Raw genomic sequence first — 24,162 nt, 5'->3', positions numbered from 1 at the left:
AGTATAGTGTTCAAGATCAGCCATCAGCAGCCAAGAACGGAACATAGTGGAACAACAACGGCAACGATCCTCTGCGACAGCAGATCAGCGCTGCAAGCAATCCAGAACCCTGGAAACAAATCAGGACAGCGCATCACCCACGCGATCCTCCAGGCAGCCACAGAGGTTCAAGCAAAGGGAATCTCGCTCCGTCTCCAATGGATACCTGGACACTGCGACAACGCAGGGAACGACGCAGCAGATCGGCTGGCTAAAGACGCGGCAAGCCCCGGCAAAACACACCCCTTCCGCCCGTTGCTGACAAGGAAGAGGGCGCTCATCAGAGACACCATCCGCGCTCAGTGGGAGCGGGAATGGAAAGCATCTACCAAAGGCGGTCACCTACGAAAACTCGATAGCACGCTCCCAGCGGCCTACACCAGGAAGCTATACGGGAACCTGCCCAGGGGTCGGGCGTACCTGCTGACGCAGCTACGCACGAGCCATAATTGGTTATCCACCTATGCCAAGACCTTCGGCTTCCGCGACAATAATCAGTGCGTGTGCGGCGCGCAAGAAACAGTCACCCACGTGCTGGTGGACTGCCCAAACCTGAGGGAAATCCGACGGAAGCTAAGGAGCGAAGTTGGGGATGCGTTTAACAGTGTATCGAGTCTGCTGGGAGGCTCAACTGAAGGTGAGAGAGGTAAACCAGACACCGTCTCGCGGGCTAGGACGGTCAAAGCCGTACTAGACTTCGCTGAGGCGTCACAAAGATTCAAAAGCCGCGCGCCATGAGGGCAGCCTAATAACTTGAACGGCACCTGGGCCACGATAGGCCTTGACGAGGCTCCAAGTTCGTTTTCAGGAAGTGGGACATTACACTTGTACGTACATAGATATATACAGTTGCTGTATCCTGTATATCGCTTTGCGAGAGGTCGGGGTAAATGAAATCTACTACTACTACTACAGTGGTGTTGCATAAGTATTTGACCTCAGGGCCTCTCAGGATTCACTTTTCTCCTGACCGCTTTGTATACCGCCTACTAAATTAGTATGCCGCGTTCCAACGGGCAACCATGTACGCTATACTTCAACGCGTTTTGGCAGAATTTCTTGCCTTAATGTTACCTCCTCCGCGGTAAAAGGGCTCTAGGTCTTTCTTACCAAACGAGAACTAATATCTGTGAACTAGCTATACAATCGAATCGGAAGTTCCGAGGTTTCTGCCAGTTAGTACTAGAAAGTGGGTCCTAAGCCGAAGGAAGTATCGGAGGTCAAATACTTATGCAAACCCACTGTACATGTAAGGTAAACCTAGAATAAACAGGAATGTTGGAGAGGTCAGATACTGTCATCATGGCTGTGTGCCCTCGGCGGTATCTAAAATCTACCTTCGCCAAGCACTGCATAAGACTCAAGAGGCTAGTTCCGAGAGCAGAGTTTGATTTCTGGATGATGTCTCGGAACAATAGCTTATCGTTCACGTTATTCCATTCGTTACCTTTGAAATCAATGCTGAAAATCGCTCGGAGCAGACACGATCAATCAGAACAATGAGAATTTGTAAATCAATTTTGGGACATGGAATCCAACCGATGAATGATTTTCCTCTATGCATATGAAGGCAGCCACGAATCATAACATTGTTTTAGTGGTACTGTACGAAGGTCTACCTCAATGAAAATGTTAGTGTGGTACTTAAACTCCACTTTCATGACTAATATTCTGCCAGTTATTTTTTACAAGCTCATGTAATTAAACCACTATAACGTAATTCACAAGCAAATGGCGCACACAAGAAAGTGGCGCACCCCACCAAAACCGCGTCAATTTATTAGACCTCTCTTCTTTAACCACCCACCATGCCACCAATTCGTACTCAGTCTTCTCAAAAACGTACGGAGCAGGAGGGTAGGATCTTATTAGCTATTGATGCTATTCAGAAGCAAGATATACGCGCTGTTCGCGAAGCAGCGCGTATATTTGAGGTACCGGAGACTACGTTACGCCGCCGCCTTAAAAGCTCTACAAATCACGCGTTTTCTAGCGCAAAAAATCTCAAATTGACAGAAATTGAGGAAGAATCTCTTCAAAAATGGATACTCTCTCTAGATTCTCGCGGAGCAGCCCCTCGGCCTTCTATTGTACGAGAAATGGCAGATTTACTACTCGCGGCGCGTGGATCTACCCCCCTCTTACAGTCGGCCAAAATTGGGTTACAAATTCCGTTAAAAGGCATCCTGAACTTTCCTCCCGTTTCTCGAGACGCTACGATTATCGGCGAGCTAAATACGAAGACCCGAAAATCATGATTGAATGGTTTAACCTTGTTCAAAAAACTATATCTCAATACGGTATTAATCCCGACGACGTTTATAACTTTGACGAGACTGGTTTTGCGATGGGCTTGATTGCGACCGCAAAGATTATTACGAGGGCTGAATACTATGGTCGGCGATCGCTTTTACAGCCTGGAAATCGCGAGTGGGTGACCGCAATTGAATGTATTAGTGCATCGGGTTGGGCGCTTCCTCCATGCATTATTCTCAAAGGCAAGGTCTTTATCGAAGGTTGGTTCGATAATTTTCCGAATGATTGGCGATTCGAAGTAAGCCCGAACGGCTGGACCTCTGATCAAATTAGCCTTCGATGGCTTAAAAAGCTCTTTATTCCGTCTACTTCTTCACGTACGAAGGGGAAGTATAGACTCTTGATACTCGATGGCCACGGGAGTCACTTAACGCCGAAATTCGATCAAATCTGCGAGGAAAACAATATCATCGCAATTTGTATGCCTCCGCACTCGTCTCACCTTTTACAGCCTCTCGATATCGGTTGTTTTGCGGTTTTAAAGCGCCAATACGGTTTACTTGTTGAGTCAAAAATGCGGCTGAAGATCAATCTCGTTAAAAAGCTAGACTTCCTCGAAGCCTACTCTCTCGCCCGAATTGAAACGTTTAAATCGGAGACTATCAAAAATAGCTTTGCCGCCGCCGGTTTAGTGCCTTACAACCCTGATCGAGTACTCTCGAACCTTGATATTCATGTTCGAACCCCGACCCCCCCCCTCGAGCCGGGGTAGTGAGTGGGAGCCAAAAACCCCCTCAAATTATATCCAATTACAAAAACAAGCTTCTTCGATAAAAGCCTTCTTAAAACAGCGCTCAAAAAGCCCACCGAGTCCGCTAAATTCAGCAATCAATCAGGTTTTAAAAGCCTGTCAAATCACAATGCAGTCAGCAGCTATTCTCGAGAAAGAAGTAAGCGATTTACGCGCTGAAAACGAGAAGAAGAAGCAAAAAATGGCTAGATCTACAAGGCAAATACCTTCCGAAGAAGGTCTTACAGTTTTAGAGGCCACTACCTTGATAGCGCAGTTAGGGCAAGCAAATTTGACGCCAATACCCCGCGAGGTAGGGCCAGCTCCAGGGCCTTCTCAGCCACGTACAAGGGCCTTACCGACGTGCAGCGTTTGTGGAATTAAGGGTCATAGGTTTACCACATGTCCTAGTAAGAATCGTCTTTAGCTTATTCAATTTAATGGAGTTTTGGTTGAGAAAAATGCATTTGAAATTACTGAGTTAGTTGGGGTGCGCCACTTTCTTGTGTGCGCCATTTGCTTGTGAATTACGTTAATACATCTCCCTTCTAATAAGGCGTATGACCTCCTTGTGCCTCGATAACAGCCTGGCAGCGTGCCTGCATTAGATCGATTTGTTGGTCTAGAAAGCTTGTAGGTATCGCATCCCAGGCAGCTCTTATAACCTCGCGTAACTGATCATAGGATAGCTTACGATCATAGGCTTTCAAATATCGATCGCCAATCCAATCCTTTATCCGCCCCCAAAGCTGTTCAATAGGATTAAGATCAGGCGAATATGGCGGCCAATCAATAGGATATATCCCACGCTAGCTCCTCAATTGTGAGAAGGTTTCGATGAGACGGCGCGCCGTCTTGCATCACAATAAGATAAATATTTGTATTACGAGCCATCGTGACCATACCATCAATTAGCGGCACAATTCGTTCGGTATATCGTTCGTTATTGATAGTCTTCCATTCCTTTTCCCAGAATAGACATAGGCCCTTTTGATTGCCATAGAACGACCCCCAAAACATCCAACCAGGCGTACGAGAGATACGCTCGCGTGTACAAGTATCATCAAATTCTTCACCGGCGCGGCGTGTCACATATATACGTCGATGATAGATTGATGTAACCCAGGTTTCATCAGTCCATAATACCTTATTCCACTGCTCACGGGTCCAATTAACATGCTCCAATGCCCAGGTTAGACGTAGGGCTCGTGTATGATCAGATAACGGAGGCTTTCGAAGGGCCTTACATCGGTGATATCCACGTCTAGCAAGAGCCCTTCGTAAGGTCTCAGTGCCAACGGTAAGTTGTAATTCTTGAATAACCAGGTTGTAAGGCATTCATCGTGTCTCCTTCGAAGATGTGATAAAATCTATTATCTCATCTAGCTGTTCTTCCGATAACTTCCGAGCGCGGCCAGGGGCCTTACGTGGTGTAGGCCTCTTATCCGTACAGGCTTTTTGGACCTGGCGCTGTGTAATACCTAATTCTAGTGAAATTTGGGAATAGGTATAGCCCTGAGCTCGTAGTGTACGCGCTGCGACATGTTGATCACGGGAGGCCTGGTGCCCAGGTGTTTGTGGAGCCTGAGAGGTCTGATCGGAGGTCTGGTCGGAGTTCTGGTAGGAGGTCGCCATAGCTAGTATAGGTAGGTCGTACGTAGTATAGGAGGGGAAATTTAAGGGGAGGAAGGACTGAAATAGTTAGGTATTATACTAGTCTAAATTAGGTAGGCGGTTGAAGAATGTATTAGTCATATGCTAAGGGTGGAAGTACCACGCTAACATTTTCATTGGGTAGACCTTCGTATACAAGGAGTGCGAAGCAAAAGTATGCTAAGCTATGCGGGTCTCTCAGAAGGGCCGATCGAACGCAGAGCCTAGGAGGAGCTATCATGTGTGATACGATCAATCAGAGGGTCTAACTGAAGCTTTTCGAGGATGGAATCTGTCATAGAGGCACTGGAACGCACTTTAGGTAAATATTCTATGAAGCGTTGTAGCAGAAAGAGCACACACGTGAAGCCTCTCGCGACCATGTCTGGGAATCTGTTGATTACAGTTCCACCGTCTTCATTGATCTGCTGAATGTAGGTATTGATCTGCTCCGTGGTGGCCGAGTCTTTAAAGGTGACCTGTCTTGGTTAGGGAGAGCATAGAAGGCGAATAGAAATTTGTTTACAATATAATTCGAGTTCATCTTGTCGGGCTTGTTCAATTTGCTTCGACTTTTCGTTGAAGGAAAAAATTAATAACATAGGTTGCAGATTATTCCTTGACGGGACCCGGCGGCTATTACTAAAAATGACGTCAATACAAGGGAAACGAATCCTTTCATCTGGTGGTAGACTACACGTGGCCAACACCATTGGAAATATGTTACTACTGCCCATCGAAACAATACTATGCATATATGTGCCTTAAATTTAATCTGAAGAAAATCGTTAATGTAGCACAGTCTGTCTTTCTCCCCACAATAGGCTCTGTGGGTTAGTAATTCGAAATCGGGGGTTGGGTTTTCCCGAGTTATCTGATAGAAACCGTAGAAAACACATCCGCGAGTGAAAGTCGGATGCATCACTTATAGTGTCCGCGTTTCTTTGTTCAAGCTATGCAACGATCAGCCTAGGTGTGGTTTCCTTTATGTTGGATTCGTTGTGGGGCTTATCTTCATCCCGCTCAGCCAATTAAGTGGACTTGAATCCGTCTAGAGGAATCAAACTGGTTTGTGCTGTTCTACTTTTGTTTCTTTGAAGTCGGACCAGCGTCAGCACTTTCGACAGCTTGTAATAAGACACGTGGGGGAGCCATCAATGAAAATTGTTTTTCCGCGCTAGGAGATGACATCGATGACATCATTCTGCTATGAACGCAAATTCCGGTCGCCGCAAGAGGATGGGTTTTCCATCGAGAGAGGAGCGGGTCGTCGAGACACCTATAATTGAAACCACACTTCTCAAATCATATCCTTGTTACCGTGATCGACTCACTGAACCAGCTTACCGTTCGGCTGATAGCTAAGTCGTAAGCTGACCGACTTGATACTTCTTCTCTTTTCGAAAACGAGCTTTTCACTTTCAACGACACACAAGATGTCTGTTGCTTTTGATTTCAATATTTCTGCACAGGAGTTTGCTGATATGCTACCGACCGGCGTTGCAATTCTAGATCAAAATGACGAGTCAATCATGGTGAATCGGCGCTTCCGAGAACTTATGACCTGCTCAAGCGCTAGGTCATTCGAGTGCTGGTCACAGTCAATTCACCCAGATGATTTTGACCGAATAGCCTCTGCGTATTTTGAGACCACACGCTCTAAGCGTGCCCTTCGCATCGAGTTTCGTACTCACAGCCGAAAACCTTTGTGGCGAGTTCTGGCATTGGCTCCGTTAGATGAAGTTGATATGCACCGGCTCAATTTAAGCAATGGTGGCTTTATATGCACTATAGCAGATATTACCCACGAAAAGACAGCCGAACTTTTGCAAGTGGAAATTGCACGAGAAGCACAAGAACGCAAGCAACAACAGGAACGTTTCATTGATATGATCAGTCATGAAGTCCGAAATCCGCTTTCTGCTATTCTTCATTGCACAGAGGATATACTTGAGGCTGTACAGAACAAAGGAAGCAGTGGATTACCTGTGGCAGACATTGCACAAGCAGCAGAAACAATAAGCTTCTGCGTTGCACATCAAAAGAAGATCGTCGACGATGTTCTTACATTTTCGAAGCTAGACGCATCGATGTTGACCTTGTCACCGCGAAGAGATCAACCGAAACGACACTTTGCACGAACATTGTCTATATTTCGGCCGGAGCTTCGGAAGCAAGACATTCAGTTTGAGTTCAAACTTGACAATTCTTACTCAGAATGCGGGATTGAGTGGGTGTTAGCCGATTTAAGCCGGATGGGCCAGGTTCTTATCAACCTGGTTTCCAATGCTATCAAGTTCACTGCAAAAGCGGATAGTAAGAGAGAGATCAGAGTCTCCATGGGCGCCTCCACGAAGCGGCCGCCATCTTACCCTCCTAATGTTGTATTCTTTGAACCTAGCGAAAGTGCACTTCGCCTAGATGCCACTAGCGCACCTGAGTGGGGAGAGGGCCAAGTCGCGTATGTGATGGTTGCCGTGAAGGATACCGGGATTGGTATTAGTGACCAAGATCAAAAGCGACTATTTGAGCGCTTTAACCAAGCGACACCCAGAACTGAAAGCGTTTATGGTGGCTCTGGTCTTGGCCTAAATGTGAGCAGAAAACTTTGCCACCTTCATGGTGGAGAAATCGGCGCAAGCTCAAAGGAAGCTGAGGGCAGCACGTTTGGTTTCTTCTTCAGAGTCCGGCGGGATGATGAGCCATATAATCCCGTTCTACCTAATTACGACAAATCCGAAATTGATCAGTTATGTGGTGGGATCCAAGCGCTGAGCAACAAGGTTATCGGGGACAATGACCGGACGAAGTCTCCTGAAATACCAGAGAATCCCGTTGTCACTCACATCGCGGAAATAGCACCAGGGGCTGCGAGTGACGACAAATACATGCATACGTTGGAGATAGCTCACCAAGCCAAGACTAATGAGCCTTCTGCGAGCGAGCACGAAGTCCTGCACGATGATCCCAATGTGGACAGAACTTCGAAAAGCTCAAAAGGGTCCGCCGCAATTGGCGGGAAAGCTAACACGAACCTTCGACGTGTCCTCGTGGTGGAAGATAATATAATAAATCGACAAATCGTTTCTAGAAAACTGCAATCCTTGGGATTTCATATCTCGGAGGCGACGAACGGCCAACAGGCCTTGAATGCTGTCCAACGCGAGGAATTTGACTGCATCCTCATGGATCAAGAAATGCCAGTCATGGATGGAAAGTCCGCGACTGTGGCAATCCGCAATCTTGATCGTGCAGCGGATACCCCTATCCTTGGGGTCACTGCAAATGTGAGGGCGAGTCAACAAAAAGAGATGTTGCACGCTGGTATGGACGATATTATCCATAAGCCGTATCGGACAAATGACTTGTTTGAGAAGATAAATCAACTGATAGTACTCAGGTCGAAGGAATAAAATGCTAGGCTGGATGCTACATACAGGATCACTTTTGAATTACCTGGTGTCTGAAGAAAGTCGAATATCTCAAACTTACCGTTAGGAATATCCGTACAAATTTAGCGTAATTTGAGAGTAAATATGTATATCCTAGCTACTGAAAGATCTCCGAGGCTATGGAGGGATTAGGCCCCCGCCTAGAAAATCCATCATATGCGCGTATATTATTATTTTCTCCATCTCAGACGGCCCGGATGTGGAGCTGCTCTCTCTGCACGCTAGTCGGCACTTGAAAGTGGATCTCTCGCACACGGGAGAGGCCACGAATAGCAACCGCTGCATTAATGTAACCAGCCCCATCTTCGTGAAGTCAAACGATGTCACTCGTTTCCCATGTCCAATAGTGGCCCTAGTATATAACAGGGCCCGCAGACTCCCCAAGGGCCGCGCGCCTCAATTCTGCCCGGTTGTTTCTTCCGCTATGGCGGTAGCCGACTTATCAGGTCAGGCTGTGACGCTCTTCTGCTGCCTCATGAGCCTCTATGTCTTCAGGATTATTACGACATATGCTAAGTTGATGCAGTTCCGGGGGCCCTCGGGAACCGGCATTTCGAACTGGCCTCATAGCATGGCGATGCTTCGAGGCAATTGCCACGAGTGGTATGCAGAAGTCAACAAGAAACATGGTGCGAGGGATTTCCTAGACATCTCTTATGCTTCGCATCCGGGGAGCCGCATGTATTATAGCTAACATGTTCGACTGAGCCAGGTCCGATCGCCCGTGTCGCGCCTCAAGTGCTGGTCACGTCGTCTCCCGAAGTTTGGATGCACGTGAACAACAAGCCTGGCTACAAACGCTCCAATTGGTACTACAAAGCCGCACGAATCGAGTACCGAAGGGACAATGTCTTCAGTCAGACGGATAACACGAAACACGAGCAGCGGAGGAAGCAGATGGCTCCAGGGGTATGATAGCTGCCTCGTACTTCTCTCCGAGTCTATCCCCACCCATTCATACCTGCGTAGGCTTCAGCTGGATCACCCAAATGCCCTTCATCGGCAGGTTTATTGCACCATCGCCCAAAGATAGCAACGGCTTCGGTAAGATGATGGCCGCATGCTTCCGCCTTGTCGAAGAGCGCGCTACGGGCTCGACCAACGAAAAATCCAATATGTTAGCCTCCTTCATGCGCCACGGTCTAGCAGGTGACGAGCTGCGCACTGAAGCCTTAGAGCAAATAATTGCGGGCTCTGACACCACTGCTGGCGCGCCATCCGTGGCACCCTTTTGTACCTCATAACGAACCCCCGCGTCTACCTCAAGCTACAGCACAAAATTGACGATGCCACGCGCCGTGGCCTTGCTCCGAGCAAGGGCGAAGGCATTATTACTGCCGCCCAGGCTGGAAATCTTCCGTACCTCCAGGCAGTGATTCGCGAAGCTCTGCGAGTCTGCCCGCCTGTTACGAACATCTTCCCGCGTGATATCCCGCCAGGTGGCGACGCTCTTACCGTCGACGGGGAGAGCGTATTCTTACCAGGCGGCGCCTGCATCGGGTATTCCGCATGCGCTATGCACCAAAGCGAGAAGATCTATGGCAAGGATGCAAAGGCTTTTCGACCAGAGCGGTGGCTCGAGTCGGACCCTGCCAAGCTGGCTGTCATGGTTCGGACCAACGAACTCATTTTCGGCCACGGCAGATTCCAGTGTTTAGGGAAGGCAGTGGCACAAATCGAATCGGAAAGACGGTATTCGAGATGAGTAGAAAAGCTCCGCATGTCTACTTTAGTCCTCTTTCATCTCGATGGCACGCTAACTAACCGCCGACCGGATACAGCTGTTGCGTAATTTCGACCTAGCACTTATGAGCCCCACGCATCCCTGGGATGCGCGGAACTACCTAGGGCTTTTTGCGATTTCAAATATGTGGGTGCAGGTGATGGAGCGAATGCCCTGTTCTCTTTGATACGGCAGAGAGGATTTCCCGTGTAATGTTCAGGAGCACCTGCCATGATAATGCTTTCCAGGCATTCTTAATGGTACTGTAGAATGCTGAGAAGTTGATGCTTAATGTGTGGTTCGTATTTTGGATGTGTGACAATACTGCTTCTCGCTATTGGGTCTTTTGTATTATACCATTCCACAATCTGACGGACTGAGAAGCAGCCCAACGCAACCCACAGTAAAGCGAGGTGGGAAACATTGTCCACGATTCCTAGTGATGAAGTGTAGGCACTCTTTGGAAATCCACGTTGGGTTATCAATAGATGAGATGGTCAAATATGAATCGTCGAAGATTGAATAGCCTTCTGTGTCTCAAATAAACAAGACCGGGGAGGAGTTGATCGTCGTCCAAGGTTCCTTAACCGACTCAGCATCACTTTTTTCTAACATGAACCTATCCCGCTGCCTCGTGAGTCTGCATCTCGTGAGTGTTGAGATGCATCAATCTGCATTGTGTCTATTCCGCAAGGCATTTTTGACCCTTTGTCACTCGAAGTTGGCGTACAGCCTCCAACTTGATTGAGATGATCGATTACAAACATGATTTAACTATGCACACGCAATACACTGTATGCTCAAGATCAGACCCAAGGGTGTAGAGCTATGTGACGAGGTGTCGCTCGAAAATACGAATCGTGGGCTCAATCCAACATTATAACGCGATAAATTGATGGCATTCTGAACGCACTACCATAGTGGATGGCAGGAAATAGTTGAGGGCGCTATAGTAATGATCAGGCAATCAAGTGATGGCAGAGAGACTGGAGTGTATATCCACGAAATGAACAATCATTCTGTTGAGATAAGTAGTTGTAATGTTCTTGTTGAGGTTACTATCAAAAGTGGGAATCCCATCTACTTAAACGTCCATCGCTAGTCCCGCCATAAGCTTTGACCACCGCGATACTCAACAGATACAAGTAGGCTGGTAAACAGGTATATATGTATGCACGTGATTCCAGCCCCATTATTATCTCAATAACCGGGATATTTCAACAAATATCGTCAACAGTACTTTGGTTCTCGTGGGATGGCAATTTTTTCAACCGGGAGCGGCGAAACATGGCTTCCTGTGAGAGGCTGGCTTGGTCTCTCGGACAACGCGCTGATCACGTTTGACTCGAGGGTGTTTGGGCGCTTGTTAAGCTATGATTGAACACTGGAAGCAGGCGTTTCATTGCTTGTCGTATCCAATTAATCGACGGGAGGGCTAAAGGTACAGTACAAGTCTCTCTAGAGTTCATCTGCTGTTCCGTGTCCTTTGTCAAGATAGATGGCGCCGAATTCCTGGCGTAACTAAGCATGTTTATCGACTTTTTCGGTAACCCCACATGGCTTTCTACTAACTTGAGGACTACAGCTCAGCAAGGCTGGGTTCGTAGTCGGATCCAGCACATCCTCAGACTCGACAATCGTGACCGGGGAGGGTTCCATGCATGGCTGCGCTCTCACGTTTCTACATTGCTGTGCTTACAATGGTACAGATCTTAAATTTCCGAATTTATTGCCTTGGCCCCCCGGCCGAGTGACATATCCCTTTACCCCAACAGCACTCGCATTCAGTATTATTTCGAACCTATCAGGCCAAGGGAAGAGTTAACAAGCTACATGGAAAGTCAAAGCGGGAAGATGGTTGTTACAGGTAGGTGTATTCCAGAACGCTTGCCTCTCTTTCCCTTTCTGGTATGCCTGTGGCCTTTTTTTCTTTCTTTTTTTTATCAAACGACATTCCTTTTTACGTTTACATGGCTAACAAATTCGGCATCAGTATGTGCTGGCCCATTCATCCGTGAAGCAGTGCTAGACACCGCTCGTCCAATAACGAGCGAGGATCTGCGGTTGTTCAGTCTATATCTAGAGCCTTCGTTTGAGTGGCTGAATGAACTTTCCACGCAAGCCGCAGAGTGCTCCGGCCAGATGAAGGCTCGCGAAGGGCATCGGGATTTATCTGATTGCCCCTCTGTGCTTTCTGGAAGCACACTTACTCCTGAAAGTAATGATGAAAGGTGGCGCAAGCAAAGGATTGCCCAAGGCGCTCCAACGGGGTTATGGTGCACAAAAGGTTCAAAGCAATCTACAGGAGAGCGCTATGCTGTATAATAGACCTTCAGGTATTCAACCCGCTAAATTCGAAATTGTTCCAGCGTTTTTATAAAAAGCTCTCTTTCGTTGCCATACAACCCCGTCGGCTTTCGTTGGTGAACACTCGTGAGCCGTTGAAAGCAACACTAACACTGTCCCCGACTTTTCTTCTCAATTCCGTCCTCAGCTCTCGGAGCCTTGAGCATTCTATCAATACGTGGGCAACTGTCTCCTGCGCGCCGCACTCGCACCGATCGTGCTCGCTGTATCCCATTTCCTTCCGGTTAGCTGGATAGCCAGTTGTGGCCCATGCGTAGCTGTGTTAGCAGGTACGCGCGGTTCCTGGGTAAATTCCCGTATAGTTTCCTGGTTTATCGCGCCGGTAGGGCGCCGTCAACTTTCCGTAAGTAAGCGCCTTTGGTGCTTGACTTCCACTCTCGCCCCCACTGAGTATAAATGTTTCCGCGGACAAATGTATTCTCCCTCGATAGTAGCGGCCGGAAGGGGTGGGATTTACCCGGTTACGCAGCTTCTTAGGCCAATCGGTCTGCAGCGTCGTTCCCTGGGATTTCACAATGTCCTGGCATCCATTACGGCGGAGCCTAACGTTCACTCCCTGGACCTCAGCGGCTGCTTGGAGGATCGCATGGATGATACGCTGTCCCGATCGATTTTTGACGTTCTGGATTGCTTGCAAGGCCGACCTGCTATCACATAAAATTGTTGCCGTTGACTGCACTCCGTCCTCGACATTCGTACGCTGATGGGCCAGCTTGAACACCATGTCGACCGCGTAGAAGATGCCAATGAGCTCTGCAACGTGGACCGACCAACGTTCCATGGGGCCCACCTGGACCTGTTGGGATTCTATCACCTCTTCATTGTCGTTGAGTGTAACGATGGCGGCCCCCAGATGGCCCTTCCGCCCGGAGGCGTCCGAGTAGACGATTATGTCTGACGTGTCCTTTGCGGAAACTGCTCGTTCTCTCGCTGTTTCTCGGTCTGGTTCAATCTCAATCTCCGTGAAGGCGTTCTTTCGCTACGGTGGTAGCGGGCGTGGATCAATCGTCTCCAGTTCGTTGAGCCTGTCGACATCCATTGTTTTCAACGCTTCTGCTAGAGGGGAAGCGCGCGTACGACCCTATATTGTTTCTCCGATTCTGTGCACGTGATAGTGCGCCCCAAATGGGGTGGTCACGCGGTAGGGTGTGTAGTCTCGCGATGGTGCGATGTGCGCGGTGGCGAAGACGAAGATGCGTAGGGAGTATTTGAGCTTCCACTTCTAGCGTTGTGGTGGCTACTGTCCGGAATGCCGATAAAATCCGGATCAACGCAGTTCTCTGTACTGTGTTCAAGTGTCGTAGGTGAGTCTTATCCCGGAGCGGGTCATGCCAGACTGTGGATGCATAGTCTATGACGGGTGTGACACACGCTTGGTAGAGCTGTCGCATTTGTTCTGGGCGTAAGTGTCCTAGTCCACTTAGCGCGATAGTCGTCTTGGTAACCCGTTTGATGGCCTGCTGAACGTGTTCCTTCCAACGAAGTCCCTGGTCGAGCACTACCCCCAGCAGTTTGGCTGTAGGTGACGGCTTGACTTCGGCTCCATTGAAGGTGATTTGTCCCCCCTAAGTGCTCTCCCCTCTTTCTGGTGAGGTGGATGAGCTCGGTTTTCTCCGCCGCGAAGCAGGATCCCGTTCGCCGCGCCCACTCTTCAATCCGAGGGAAATCCTCGGACTGTATTTTGGCCAAGTTTTCCTCGGCCGAGCGGCCCACTCGCCATCGGAAGTAGTCGTCAATGAATGCCGACGCGCCTCCGTGGGAGTTGACGGGCTGGTCGACCAGATCGACGTAGAAGAAAACAAACAAGATAGGAGAGAGTGGCGACCCTTGCGCTAGTCCTGCATTGGCTAGGGGCTTTGTCTCAGTACGGAAGTCATCAAATCCAATATTGGCGTGTCGGTCGCTCATGAAACTCGCGATCCATTTCCTTGCCGCTATCGGGATCCCTCTCGCTTGTAGCGCGGCGTCTAGGCTCACCGAGTTCACCCCGTTAAAGGCACCCTTGAGGTCGAATGCAATTAGTGTTACCACTTTGTGTTTATAGTCGAGATGTCGGTCTGGATACCGCCGAGGTAGTGTGCAACCGCTGCTGGCAAGGATCCTAAGCTGCTACATTGTCGGGCGAACTAGCGGATAACATCCGTCTTCTCGTCTAGATGTTGGCTATTGTTATGTGCTGATGCTACTGACACATGCGCGTAAGTCTATGCTGTAGACATTGAGATTCGGGCTCCTATCGCTATCTGAGGCTACCGTTGGACCAGCAGGGAAACTAGCAGGGGCCAAAAAGCTCACTTTCTCTCGGTGGTCAGCGGGTGAATTCCCAGAATGCGCGATACTATCTCTGTCCTCGTCGGATGGCGAAGCGGCGTGGAGCCACCACAATCCACTATGCAAACTTGAGGGTCACGGGATTTACTCGACCGAAACGGTCGGCGAAAATGGAAATACAGTACAATTATGTCTAACGGCATTCAGACCTCTTAAACCGATTCTCAAGGGCTTACGATTACAACGTGGTTCAAATCTGTTGAAAGTACGGTCGCAGAATACGGTATCCTCGATGAAGATATCTACAATTCGACGAGACTGGCTTCGCTCTCGGCCTAATTGCTACTACCAAAGTAGTGACTCGAACATCATACGGTCGGCGAGCTCTTCTACAGCCAGGAAATAGGCAGTTGGTCTAAAAGACTGCGCGACAACGCGCAAGGGAGCGAAATGCTGATCTGCGGGACTACTATCTGCATAAACTATCAGAATTTCATTCATATCACTTGGTGTATGTTGATGAATCCGGATGTGATAAGCGTGTTGGATTCAGGCAGACAGGTTGGGCGCCGCTTGGCAAAGCTTCACTGCAGGTAACACTGTTCCACCGCCACCAGCGATATCAAATACTGCCTGCGTATGCCCAAGATGGAATCGTCCTGTTGTGTGTCTTCCGAGGCTCTACGGATGCCATCGTATTTGATGACTTCATAGCCGAGCTTCTTCAGCATTGCGGAAGATGGCTAGAACCTATATTAGTCTTCGTAACCGGGCCTTCGAACCCGACACCCCTGCGGTGGTCCGGGTTCCCGGGCGTAATGGTTTTCCGGGCGCAGTGGTTATTTTTTCACAATTTATTGGATTCAACCACCATACCTATCTAAATTAATTAAATTAATATGCATACTCGACTCTACGTCTATTCATATACCTGATGTTGCAGTTTTTTAATCAAATATACGCATGATGGCCGTACAATGGCTTTGTAAACCAACCTCAAATTGCTTGTCGTCATCTATACCTTCCACCAAAATCTATTTAAATAGAGGATCACCCTGAGTATCAATACAAAAAAGGCCATCTATCCATTCAAGACCTAATTCTTCATCCATTCCAGCCTCAATTTCAGCCTCATTTTGCCCGGTGGCCTCGGTATCGCCGTCTTCAATAGCTTTTTGAATTGCGGCCAAACGCCAAGACTTTTTATCACGCTTGAATTGCTGTAGCCTCTCTCGATCCACGCGGTCAGCAATATGCTTTTTGCAGTCCTTAACTAGCTTAGGGCCTAAATTGGAAAGCCTACGCTTCGTCTTTTGGGTCCCAGCTTGCTTTTTGCGGCGTAAAATCCGTACATTATCCGCGGCAAATTGCGCGCCGACCTCTGCAAGCGTTAAACCACCCTCTAGAATTCGAATCAAACCATCTTTGATCTTCGGAGATAGAGAAGTATCATTGTGGATATGCTTGAACACCTTTGTACTGCATTTTCGGAGCTTTTCAACAGTATTAGGTGGTGAATTCGGCAGTGAACTAGATACTGGCGGCGGTGTTTCACCCCTTTGGATCACGTCGTGGATAACAAATCCAGGCATCTCAGGTAGATCGTTGTCGTCGTTATTAAGGCCTCATTTTGTAAGGCCTTTGGTTGAATCAATCGGCCAAATGCCAGTCTCTCGAAATCCATGCCGAATTGAACGCTGGGTTAATGCTTTCATTCGTACGCTATGAATTCCGTCGAAAAATATAGCCTTATCCTTTGGATCACCGCCCCAAAAGGAAATGGCATTGTTGAATTGACGATAGTATGATGATGATGATGAACTCATTTGCCCGATGTAGCTCGCTCTATATATATGCTGCTATGCGGGAGTGCTGTCAGGCCTGCCGACAGCTGCAAGGTGGTCGCCAGCCCACTAGGCGATCGTCAAGGAACTCGTCTTGCGAATTTCTGATCAATCGCCCTCGAATGGAAAGATGTAGACTAAACAAAAGAAATGCACGGATGCAAACATGGTAAACACAAAGCCAAAATGAACGAACGTCATTTACCCCTGATCGAGGGTAGGACCCGGGCCCCACTTCAACACACACCATTCCCACGCCCTCTTCTCTCCAACCGTCCAGTCTTGTCGGCTGCCGCTTGCGTGCTCGCTTGGATCAAGGGAGTACTGTGGACCTGGCACTGCACTCCTAATGGGCGCCATCCTTCTTCTTCCGTCACACTGTCTAAGGGGTCTTTATCTCCGCTCCTTCGTCGTTCTCTTCCTCGCCCAGAGCCGTAGGGTCGACTGTCTGAAATTGGCCTAGGAGGCCGGTCTTGACCATAAATTCAGCCACAGCCGTGCGAGCCTCCGGTCGTGTCAGGAGTTCGTCTCGACTAAGAGTAGTTCCCTTGTCGGAAAGGGCGCTTCTCATCCAGTCTCGCTCATCCTGGTGCAAGGGGCACTCCAACAGGACGTGGATCATTGTTTGGTTGCCAAGGTCGCAACCACACCGCGCTGTTTCGCGTCGGTTGATACGGTTCAGGTAAGCCCCTAGGCCAATTCGCCCAGTACGAAGCTGCATCAGAATCGATGTCGTCGCTTTGCACAGGCCCGACCAGTATTCTAGCGTCTTCTTGGTTGGTGCTTCAATCAGGCGTCTCGTCGGGCGGCTGGTCGTTTCCTTGGCCCACGTCCTGTCCCACTCCAGCTTCGCTTCTCTGCGAATTCGCCGTTTCGCTGCGGCTGCGAGGCATATACCTCGGTTGCGAGGGTTCTGTAGGCCGTCCGGTTCTTGGGCTGCTTGTTTTGCGTGTTGGTCTACAATCTCATTGCCAATGACCCCTTGGTGCGCAGGAATCCATCTGAGCTCTATCCGGACGCATCTGCCAGCAAGCCGCTGGATCAGGCCGAGGCATCCTGCTAGATAGACCTGTCCTGACGGCATCCGCGGTCGCCTTAGCGCCTTCAGCGCTGCTTGGCTGTCCACAAAGATGACTACCCCGTTCTTCGCCTGCTTAGCCCATGACTCTGTGCTTTCCAGAACCATTTCAAGTGCCATCTCAATGGCTCGAAGTTCTGCCGCATACACGGTGGACGTATCATCATCTCCCATGTGGCTATGAGCATGTTGATCCTCAAGGTCCACGACCGCTGCCGCTCCGATCCTTCCATCAATTCCGCTCCCGTCGGTGTACAGAATCAAGGGTCTTTCTTCTGGGTCTTTCATCCGGATCTGGTTGTGATTGTTGACCGCAGCTTCTCTGTCCGCGATGATCACCTCTGGTGGTGCTTGCCATGGTGCCAGGACAAATGCCTTTCGACTCTCCCATCTTCTCGTCGAAGTATCCGGGGGAGCCGTAAGACATCCGCCCGCCTTCCACGCTTGTGCCTCCATTGGTGTCCATCCAGCCCAGTCTCTCTCATCTGCCGGTCGGCGACGTAACATCGTGGGCGGGACAGCGAACTCTGGTCCTGTCCGTAGTCGAAGGGCCGTTTCTTTCACCAGTCGATTCATGTGAACAGAAATAGGCGGTAGGTAAAGCTCTGCATTCAGTGCCTCTGCTGCCGTGGTTCTGAAAGCTCCACTGATGAGACATGCTGCCTGCTTCTGGATTGCCACGAAAGGCCGACTGATTATGCGTGCCTTGGAATTACTGATGATTATAGGTTGATACCACGCGGAAACCCCGAAGAGCATCTGCGGGATGATCACCGCCTGGTAAATTTTTCGCATTGCATAGAGTGAGGCCCCCCACGTTGACCCTGCCAGGCTTCGTAGTGCTCCAAGGGAGACGCCAGCCTTGGCCACCGCTTTCTCGCGGTGATGGCGGAATTCCAGGCCTGGATCCAGCCAGTAGCCGAGGTATCGCTCAGCTGTCCTTGTGGCTGTCACGGTGTGACCTCGTAGAGACAGCGATGTGTATTGTGGGTCGAGTTCCCTGGTGTTTACAAAGTGCACCAGTGCATACTTCTTCGGGTCAAAAACCGATGCATGTTTCTCGGCCCATTGGTCCGCTTTGCGGCATGCCGCTCTTAGTTTCTTGATGGTTTCGCGTTCGCTGTCCCCGTTTGTCATGAAGCAAACATCGTCGACCCACCCGTTGCTAGTCACACCGTTACCGCAGTTCTCTATGAGGTCTGCGTTGTAGATGGGATATAGAATGGGTGAGATCGGTGATCCTTGAGGGATGCCTGTAGGTGTCGGGATTCGATCAGATGTGCCCTCGGGCATGCGGATCCGTGTGCTTCGATTGCTCAGGAAGGCCCTCACCCAGGGAACGAAGTGTCCCAGACGTCGTTTCTTGATGTTGTGTAGTAGACGTTCATGGGAGACATTGTCGTACGCTCCAGACACGTCCAGCATTAGCAGGGATACCACTGGCTTGCCTTTTCCCCATGCGGTTTTGATTCGGTCGATGATAATGTGGATAGCATGATCGGTGGATATGCCCTTTCGCCCGCCTAGATGGGTTCGTGGGAGTAAACCGTTGGTTTCTGCTGCGTAGCTGATCCGTCGCGCGACAACTGCCTCCAGAAACTTTCCGAGCGTGTTCAGCAACGCCACGGGTCTGTAGGATTTTGCGAGCTGGTAGTCACTTTTACCTTGCTTCCGGAGCACCACCGTGATTGAGCGCTGGAAATGTGACGGGTTGTACCCCGTGTTTATGCATGCGTTGAATAACTGGACCACTGTTTCTAGAATCACCGGTATCTCGATAAGCTTGTGCCAGAGAGAGTTTGGTATACCGTCTTCTCCGGGTGCTTTCCCTGCTTTCGCTCCTCGCACCGCCTCCTGTATCTCTTGAGCGGTGACTGCTGGAAACTCAATTTGCTGTGGGTACAGGAATGAATCTGTGTCGGATAGATCGGCTGGTGGTGGTTTTGGGAAGAAGGCAGTCCGGAATGCCTCTGCCTTTTGCTCAACTGTTTCCGCGAGAGTTCCAGGCATTTGGGGATCTTGTATTTTCAGCGAAGGGGTGATGCCCTTCTCATATGCCCCGTCTCGGTTTCTTGCCCATTTAGCCAATCGCCACATACCCTGTGGGCCATCTTCAACGACCTGCTGGACTCGGCGCCGGTGCGCTCTTGACAACGTTTTCTTGACGAGTCGCGTTTTCTTGTTGCGTGCTTCCGAGTAGCACATCCAGTCGTAGGGGTCTTTGGTCCTCGTGTGTTTGCGACGGAGGCGACGAACTTCTTTGACCGCAACTTTACACTCGTCGTCAAAGTCGGGGTTCGACCACGCGGATGGTTTTGCCCATGGGGTTGATTCCTCGATTGCTGACTGGATCACACCCATTAGCTCCTGGCATTTGGCTTCTATCCTCTGCGGATCTGCCTCGTATAGGCCCCCTGCCTGTAGACCTCCTTCGATCTTCTGGATGAGTTTTTGATCATCAGTTGCGTTCCAGTTTCTTCTCTTCTGTTGTACAGCAATGGGTGTAATAATATCAAGCACAGTCCTGATCGGGAAATGGTCGGATGCATGTTCGATGTCATCAGCTCTCTCGCAATGGATCAGCCTGTTGACAAGGTTAGATGTGATGAAGGTGAGGTCAATCACCGATGACTGATCGTTTCGAGACCAGGTAGGTCTGCCTTGTTGGGTCGTCAACTCGAGTTCCCATTCATTGGCGATTTCTAGGAGTTGCTTGGCCTCCTGATCGGCCCTGGTCCCTGTTCCTCCCCATCTCGGGTGATGCGCGTTCATATCTCCAAGGACGATGTGTTCTCCATGAGGTCGTTTTGACAGCTCATTTCTTAGATGTCTAAGGGTATTGCTGCCCGGCCTATTGTATATGTTGTGTATGAAGAGATCTGTCCAGTCTCTGCCTTGATGAGCCTTTCTAAGTTTCAGTAACTGGTAGTCCTGTGAGACGAGTTGACACGACCAATGGCTCGGGTCAAGCCTTTTAGAGACAAACAGGCATACTCCCGGTTGGGAGAGATCCGAGGCTTGGACTTGATCATCCTGGCCTTGGGTTGATCCGTCAGCAGCTCCTTTTGGTGGGTAGATTAGCTGGAAAGTTGCCGTCGCTGGTTGGTGCGTTGTGTGTTGCATTTCGTTCTTCCATGGCTCCTGCACCGCGACGACGTCCGCCGCGAGGACATTTCTATCTCTGAGGAACGTTGCCATCACTGGCCACGATTTGTGTACGTTGTATTGAAGAATCTCAAACGATTTCATTGATGAGTTTGTTCGTCATCGCTTCGTTCGCTGGCCTCGTGCCATACTTCGTCATTTGGGTCTTCGATTGTTGGTGCATCCGTCGGAAAGAGCGGCGGAGATGATCCAATCGGTATCGCTTGCCGCTGTGTGTATTTCAGAATCACCAATTTGCGGTATTCGGGGCTCTCCGGGTCCAATTCCCCCTCGTCATCAGGCCCGGACGTGTTACCGGCCTCATTGACAGTGGTGACCTCGTTGATGAATTGGGTAAGTCGGTGTTCTAGGCTATCTTGCCGAGTGTCAGGTTGAGGGAGACTGGCCGGAGTGGGTTGAATGCTGAGCCATTCATTGTCGTCTGGTTGCTCGTCCATGGTGTCGTCCGGCTCGCCTGTGCGGCGCCTTTTCGAGGCCGCTTGGAGCCTTGTGGACCCTTGGCATGCCAGCGGTATCACTGTTGGTTTGGGATTCTTTGACCTCGTTCTTGAGCCCTTTGGGCGGCCAGGGCCCCTTTTGAGCTGAGTAGGCTGAGTCGGTTCAGTGACCTCCTCTGGTAATGTTTCTACTTCTATCGCTGCAGTCTCCACGTCGATTACAGCATCCTGGGGGTTCCATGGGGGCTCTTCCCCCCGCTGCCCCTCCGGAGCGTGTATCGACGCTTCGAGTCCATTCGCAATCATGGGGTCTGCCCTAGTCGAAGGTGCTTCGTTGCCGGTGCTTGCCGTCACTTGGAGGTGCATAGGAACGCGGTGATATGCAGGGCAGTTGGCCAGCGCTTGCTTGGCTTCGTTCATCGCTGCAACCTTCACCGGACATTCCCGACTTGTAGGGCGATGCCCTTCGCCACAATTGGCGCACTTGACTGGTATCGCTTGCCCCTTCGTCGACGGACACTCCCAGGTCGGGTGTCCGTTGGCGCAGTGACCGCATTTGAAGAAGTTGGAACAGTGTGACTGGATATGCCCCGGCTTTTGGCATTTTCTGCATAGCTTTATCCGCCCCTCACGACAGAATCGTGATGCATTGTGAATTTGCTTCCCCCACACGATTCCCGAGATGATCGCGCGATTAGCCACGACTGGGCTGGTGAACTCGATCAGGATGGAGCCCTCCGCCCTCTCACCCGGACGGGTCATCCATCCTAGATACTGAATCTTAGCGCCTTCGCCCCAGTTGTTCTGCCTGAGCAGCTCAGCCGCAACGTCAGCCATCGTCTCCGGAGTAACCTTCATCGACCTCACGGGAATATGGTACGCCACCACTCCCCATGACGGTTCTTGGACCACCGAGCCTGGTCCAAAGGCTCTCAGCCACGCAGCATGTTTGCGGAGGACCTCTGCCCCTGCCGCACTGTTGGCGATCATTGCCACATCCCCCGACGGCAATTTTCGAGCGGCGACAAAGAAAGCCTGTCCGGCCAGTACCCCTGAATTCTTCTGACGGGCATTTGTTACCCTCTGTCGTTCAGCCCTCTCGACCAGATCTTTTGGTGTCAATCCACGGATTTGCTCGCGGTTCATTCCGACCTTGACGATGACCTCTCGGTCCTCGCGAAGTTCCATTTCCGGTACTCCTGGAGACGATGTGCCGCCGCTCCGGGTGATAGGAGCCGCAGCCGTAGCCAAGTCGCGCTGCCATTCTTTGGCCCGGAAGTTGCGCCACGCTGCTGCAGAGTTCGCCGCGGGGGTAGATAGTGCCGTCGATAATGTGTTGGTTGTCTTTTCAATGGTATTAATTCGCTGGTTCAGGCGTTCGGTGCCGGCGTTGATCTTGGTCAGCGCCTCAAGCACCTTGGCCATCTCCTGACCGTCTCCCCGTTGGGCGTTTAGTGCGTACTGGCGGACGGCACGAATATATCCAGTGACGTACCGGTCCTCCGTGCCATTGTTCTCGATGTGGTTAAGCACCCGGCGGGCCCCTTCCGCGATGTCATCCATGGATCGGGGCGGATCCGTGAGGGCCGTGCTTTTTGGTGTTCCTCTCCTGTCAGGGGGCAAAATCTGTGCGTTCGCACCCGTCCCAACCATCGCTGCCATCTCCCCTATGAAAAGGGTATCAGGCCGTAGCGCTTGAGGTTACGATTACGATGAACTAATTCACGAGGCCGCGAGACCTCTGATTGGCTGGATATTTCAAGAAAACGTTTTTGCCAAGAAAGAGTTGTTCAATTGACGATAGTAGTTCTTCAAATTGGAAAAAGGCGTATCATCGAGAGGCTGGCAACCATGTGCTGTATGTGGAATGAAACAGTATGGAATAATACGTCGTTTCCAGCAGAATTCAATAATGTCATAGGTCATATGTGAACCATGATTATCCATCAAAAGTAGCCGAAATTCGCCCTTTTTCGTACGTAGAGATGTGAATTCATCGAAGATCTGGACCCAGGCAAAACTGACAATTTCATCGGTCCATCCATTCGGCGTCGGGCAAATTGTATAGTTATCAGGCAAATTGATGCCTGAAAACCAGCTCTCCATATGGAATTGCCCTTTGACCAAGAACCAAGGTGGCATCACCCAGCCATCGGCCGATACACACTCAATTCCCGTTAAAGATTCGCTTTGGCCGCCTGTATTATTGGTTGCATTGCCCCGGCGTGAGACGACCTTTTGGGGCTTGCCTTCGCCAATTCGATAGCCAGTTTCGTCGAAATTGTATAGATTTTTTGGTAGAATATCGTACGTTTTCAACGTAATTTGTAGGCGATCGTACCAAAAACTTAAATATCCAGGATCAACAGGTGCATATCGAGCCTTTTCGATAGGCTTTTGGGTCAAATAATTGTATTCAGGCGGTAGGCGCTTGCAAAAACTGTATCCCCAGTTTTTACCTAGTATACGGGCGGGTTCATGGCGCCGTACAATTTCCTGTGCACAGCCACGGATTTGGGCTGCAGAGGGCGGAGAATAGGCCTGATCCAAGGTATCGATCCATAGAATAAGGGCCTTTTCTTGCTCTGGTTCAAGAGCTTTGTTGGTAGGGATACGTTGGTTTCGAGGGTTGCGACCGTGGATCCGACCTCGCAGTGTATTATATTTAAGGTCAAATTGCTCTGCAACCACGCGGATATTCGGCTTTTCCTGCAAATTGTAGGCAGATATAGCACTTTTTATGCGATCTTCCAAGTTTGAAGCCATAATATGAAGAATTAATGGAGTGGTGGATTTTTGAAATGGTTGTTGTGGGAAAATAACCACTACGCCCGGGAACCCGGACCACCGCAGGGGTGTCGGGTTCGAAGGCCCGGTTAATGGACAACGCGTCGTTCCACCATTCAGAGCGTCTTGCACATATGTGTGTAGACGCTGGGGTGAAATTGGTTTATTTGCCGCCTTATTCGCCGGATTTAAATCCAATTGAGGAGTTCTCTGCTGAGCCTAAAAATTTCATCCGGCGGAATTGGGATTACTATGAAAGAGACCCTGGTCAAGGTTTCGATGCCTTCCTCCAATGGTGTA

At 49.9% G+C, this 24,162-nt stretch overlaps 5 protein-coding genes across 5 annotated transcripts; 2 read left to right on the top strand and 3 right to left on the bottom strand.

Moving 5' to 3' along the window:
• Positions 1-4,423: 4,423 nt before the first annotated feature.
• On the bottom strand, positions 4,424-4,720 carry N7508_011073 (uncharacterized protein; the record flags this gene model as incomplete). The annotated part of the gene is made up of 1 exon (XM_058469133.1): positions 4,424-4,720. One exon carries the CDS (start codon positions 4,718-4,720, stop codon positions 4,424-4,426), a length of 297 nt encoding a protein of 98 aa, XP_058314111.1.
• A 1,454-nt stretch (positions 4,721-6,174) lies between these two features.
• Positions 6,175-9,105, top strand: N7508_011072 (PAS domain-containing hybrid sensor histidine kinase/response regulator; the record flags this gene model as incomplete). Its single annotated transcript, XM_058469132.1, has 2 exons — positions 6,175-8,062; positions 8,954-9,105. The coding sequence occupies 2 exons, from the start codon at positions 6,175-6,177 to the stop codon at positions 9,103-9,105; spliced, it is 2,040 nt and encodes a 679-aa protein (XP_058314110.1).
• A 74-nt stretch (positions 9,106-9,179) lies between these two features.
• On the top strand, positions 9,180-9,895 carry N7508_011071 (uncharacterized protein; the record flags this gene model as incomplete). The annotated part of the gene is made up of 2 exons (XM_058469131.1): positions 9,180-9,410; positions 9,464-9,895. The coding sequence occupies 2 exons, from the start codon at positions 9,180-9,182 to the stop codon at positions 9,893-9,895; spliced, it is 663 nt and encodes a 220-aa protein (XP_058314109.1).
• A 5,690-nt stretch (positions 9,896-15,585) lies between these two features.
• N7508_011070 (uncharacterized protein) lies at positions 15,586-16,143 on the bottom strand (the record flags this gene model as incomplete). Its single annotated transcript, XM_058469130.1, has 1 exon — positions 15,586-16,143. The coding sequence occupies one exon, from the start codon at positions 16,141-16,143 to the stop codon at positions 15,586-15,588; it is 558 nt and encodes a 185-aa protein (XP_058314108.1).
• Positions 16,144-20,718: 4,575 nt separating this feature from the next.
• On the bottom strand, positions 20,719-23,841 carry N7508_011069 (zinc knuckle domain protein; the record flags this gene model as incomplete). The annotated part of the gene is made up of 2 exons (XM_058469129.1): positions 20,719-22,742; positions 23,055-23,841. 2 exons carry the CDS (start codon positions 23,839-23,841, stop codon positions 20,719-20,721), a joined length of 2,811 nt encoding a protein of 936 aa, XP_058314107.1.
• Positions 23,842-24,162: the final 321 nt, after the last annotated feature.

The sequence above is a fragment of the Penicillium antarcticum genome, assembly GCF_028974205.1.
Source record: "Penicillium antarcticum strain IBT 31339 chromosome Unknown utg000010l_segment0_segment0, whole genome shotgun sequence".
NCBI classification, from domain to species: domain Eukaryota; kingdom Fungi; phylum Ascomycota; class Eurotiomycetes; order Eurotiales; family Aspergillaceae; genus Penicillium; species Penicillium antarcticum.
This window is presented reverse-complemented; position numbering and strand designations above follow the sequence as displayed.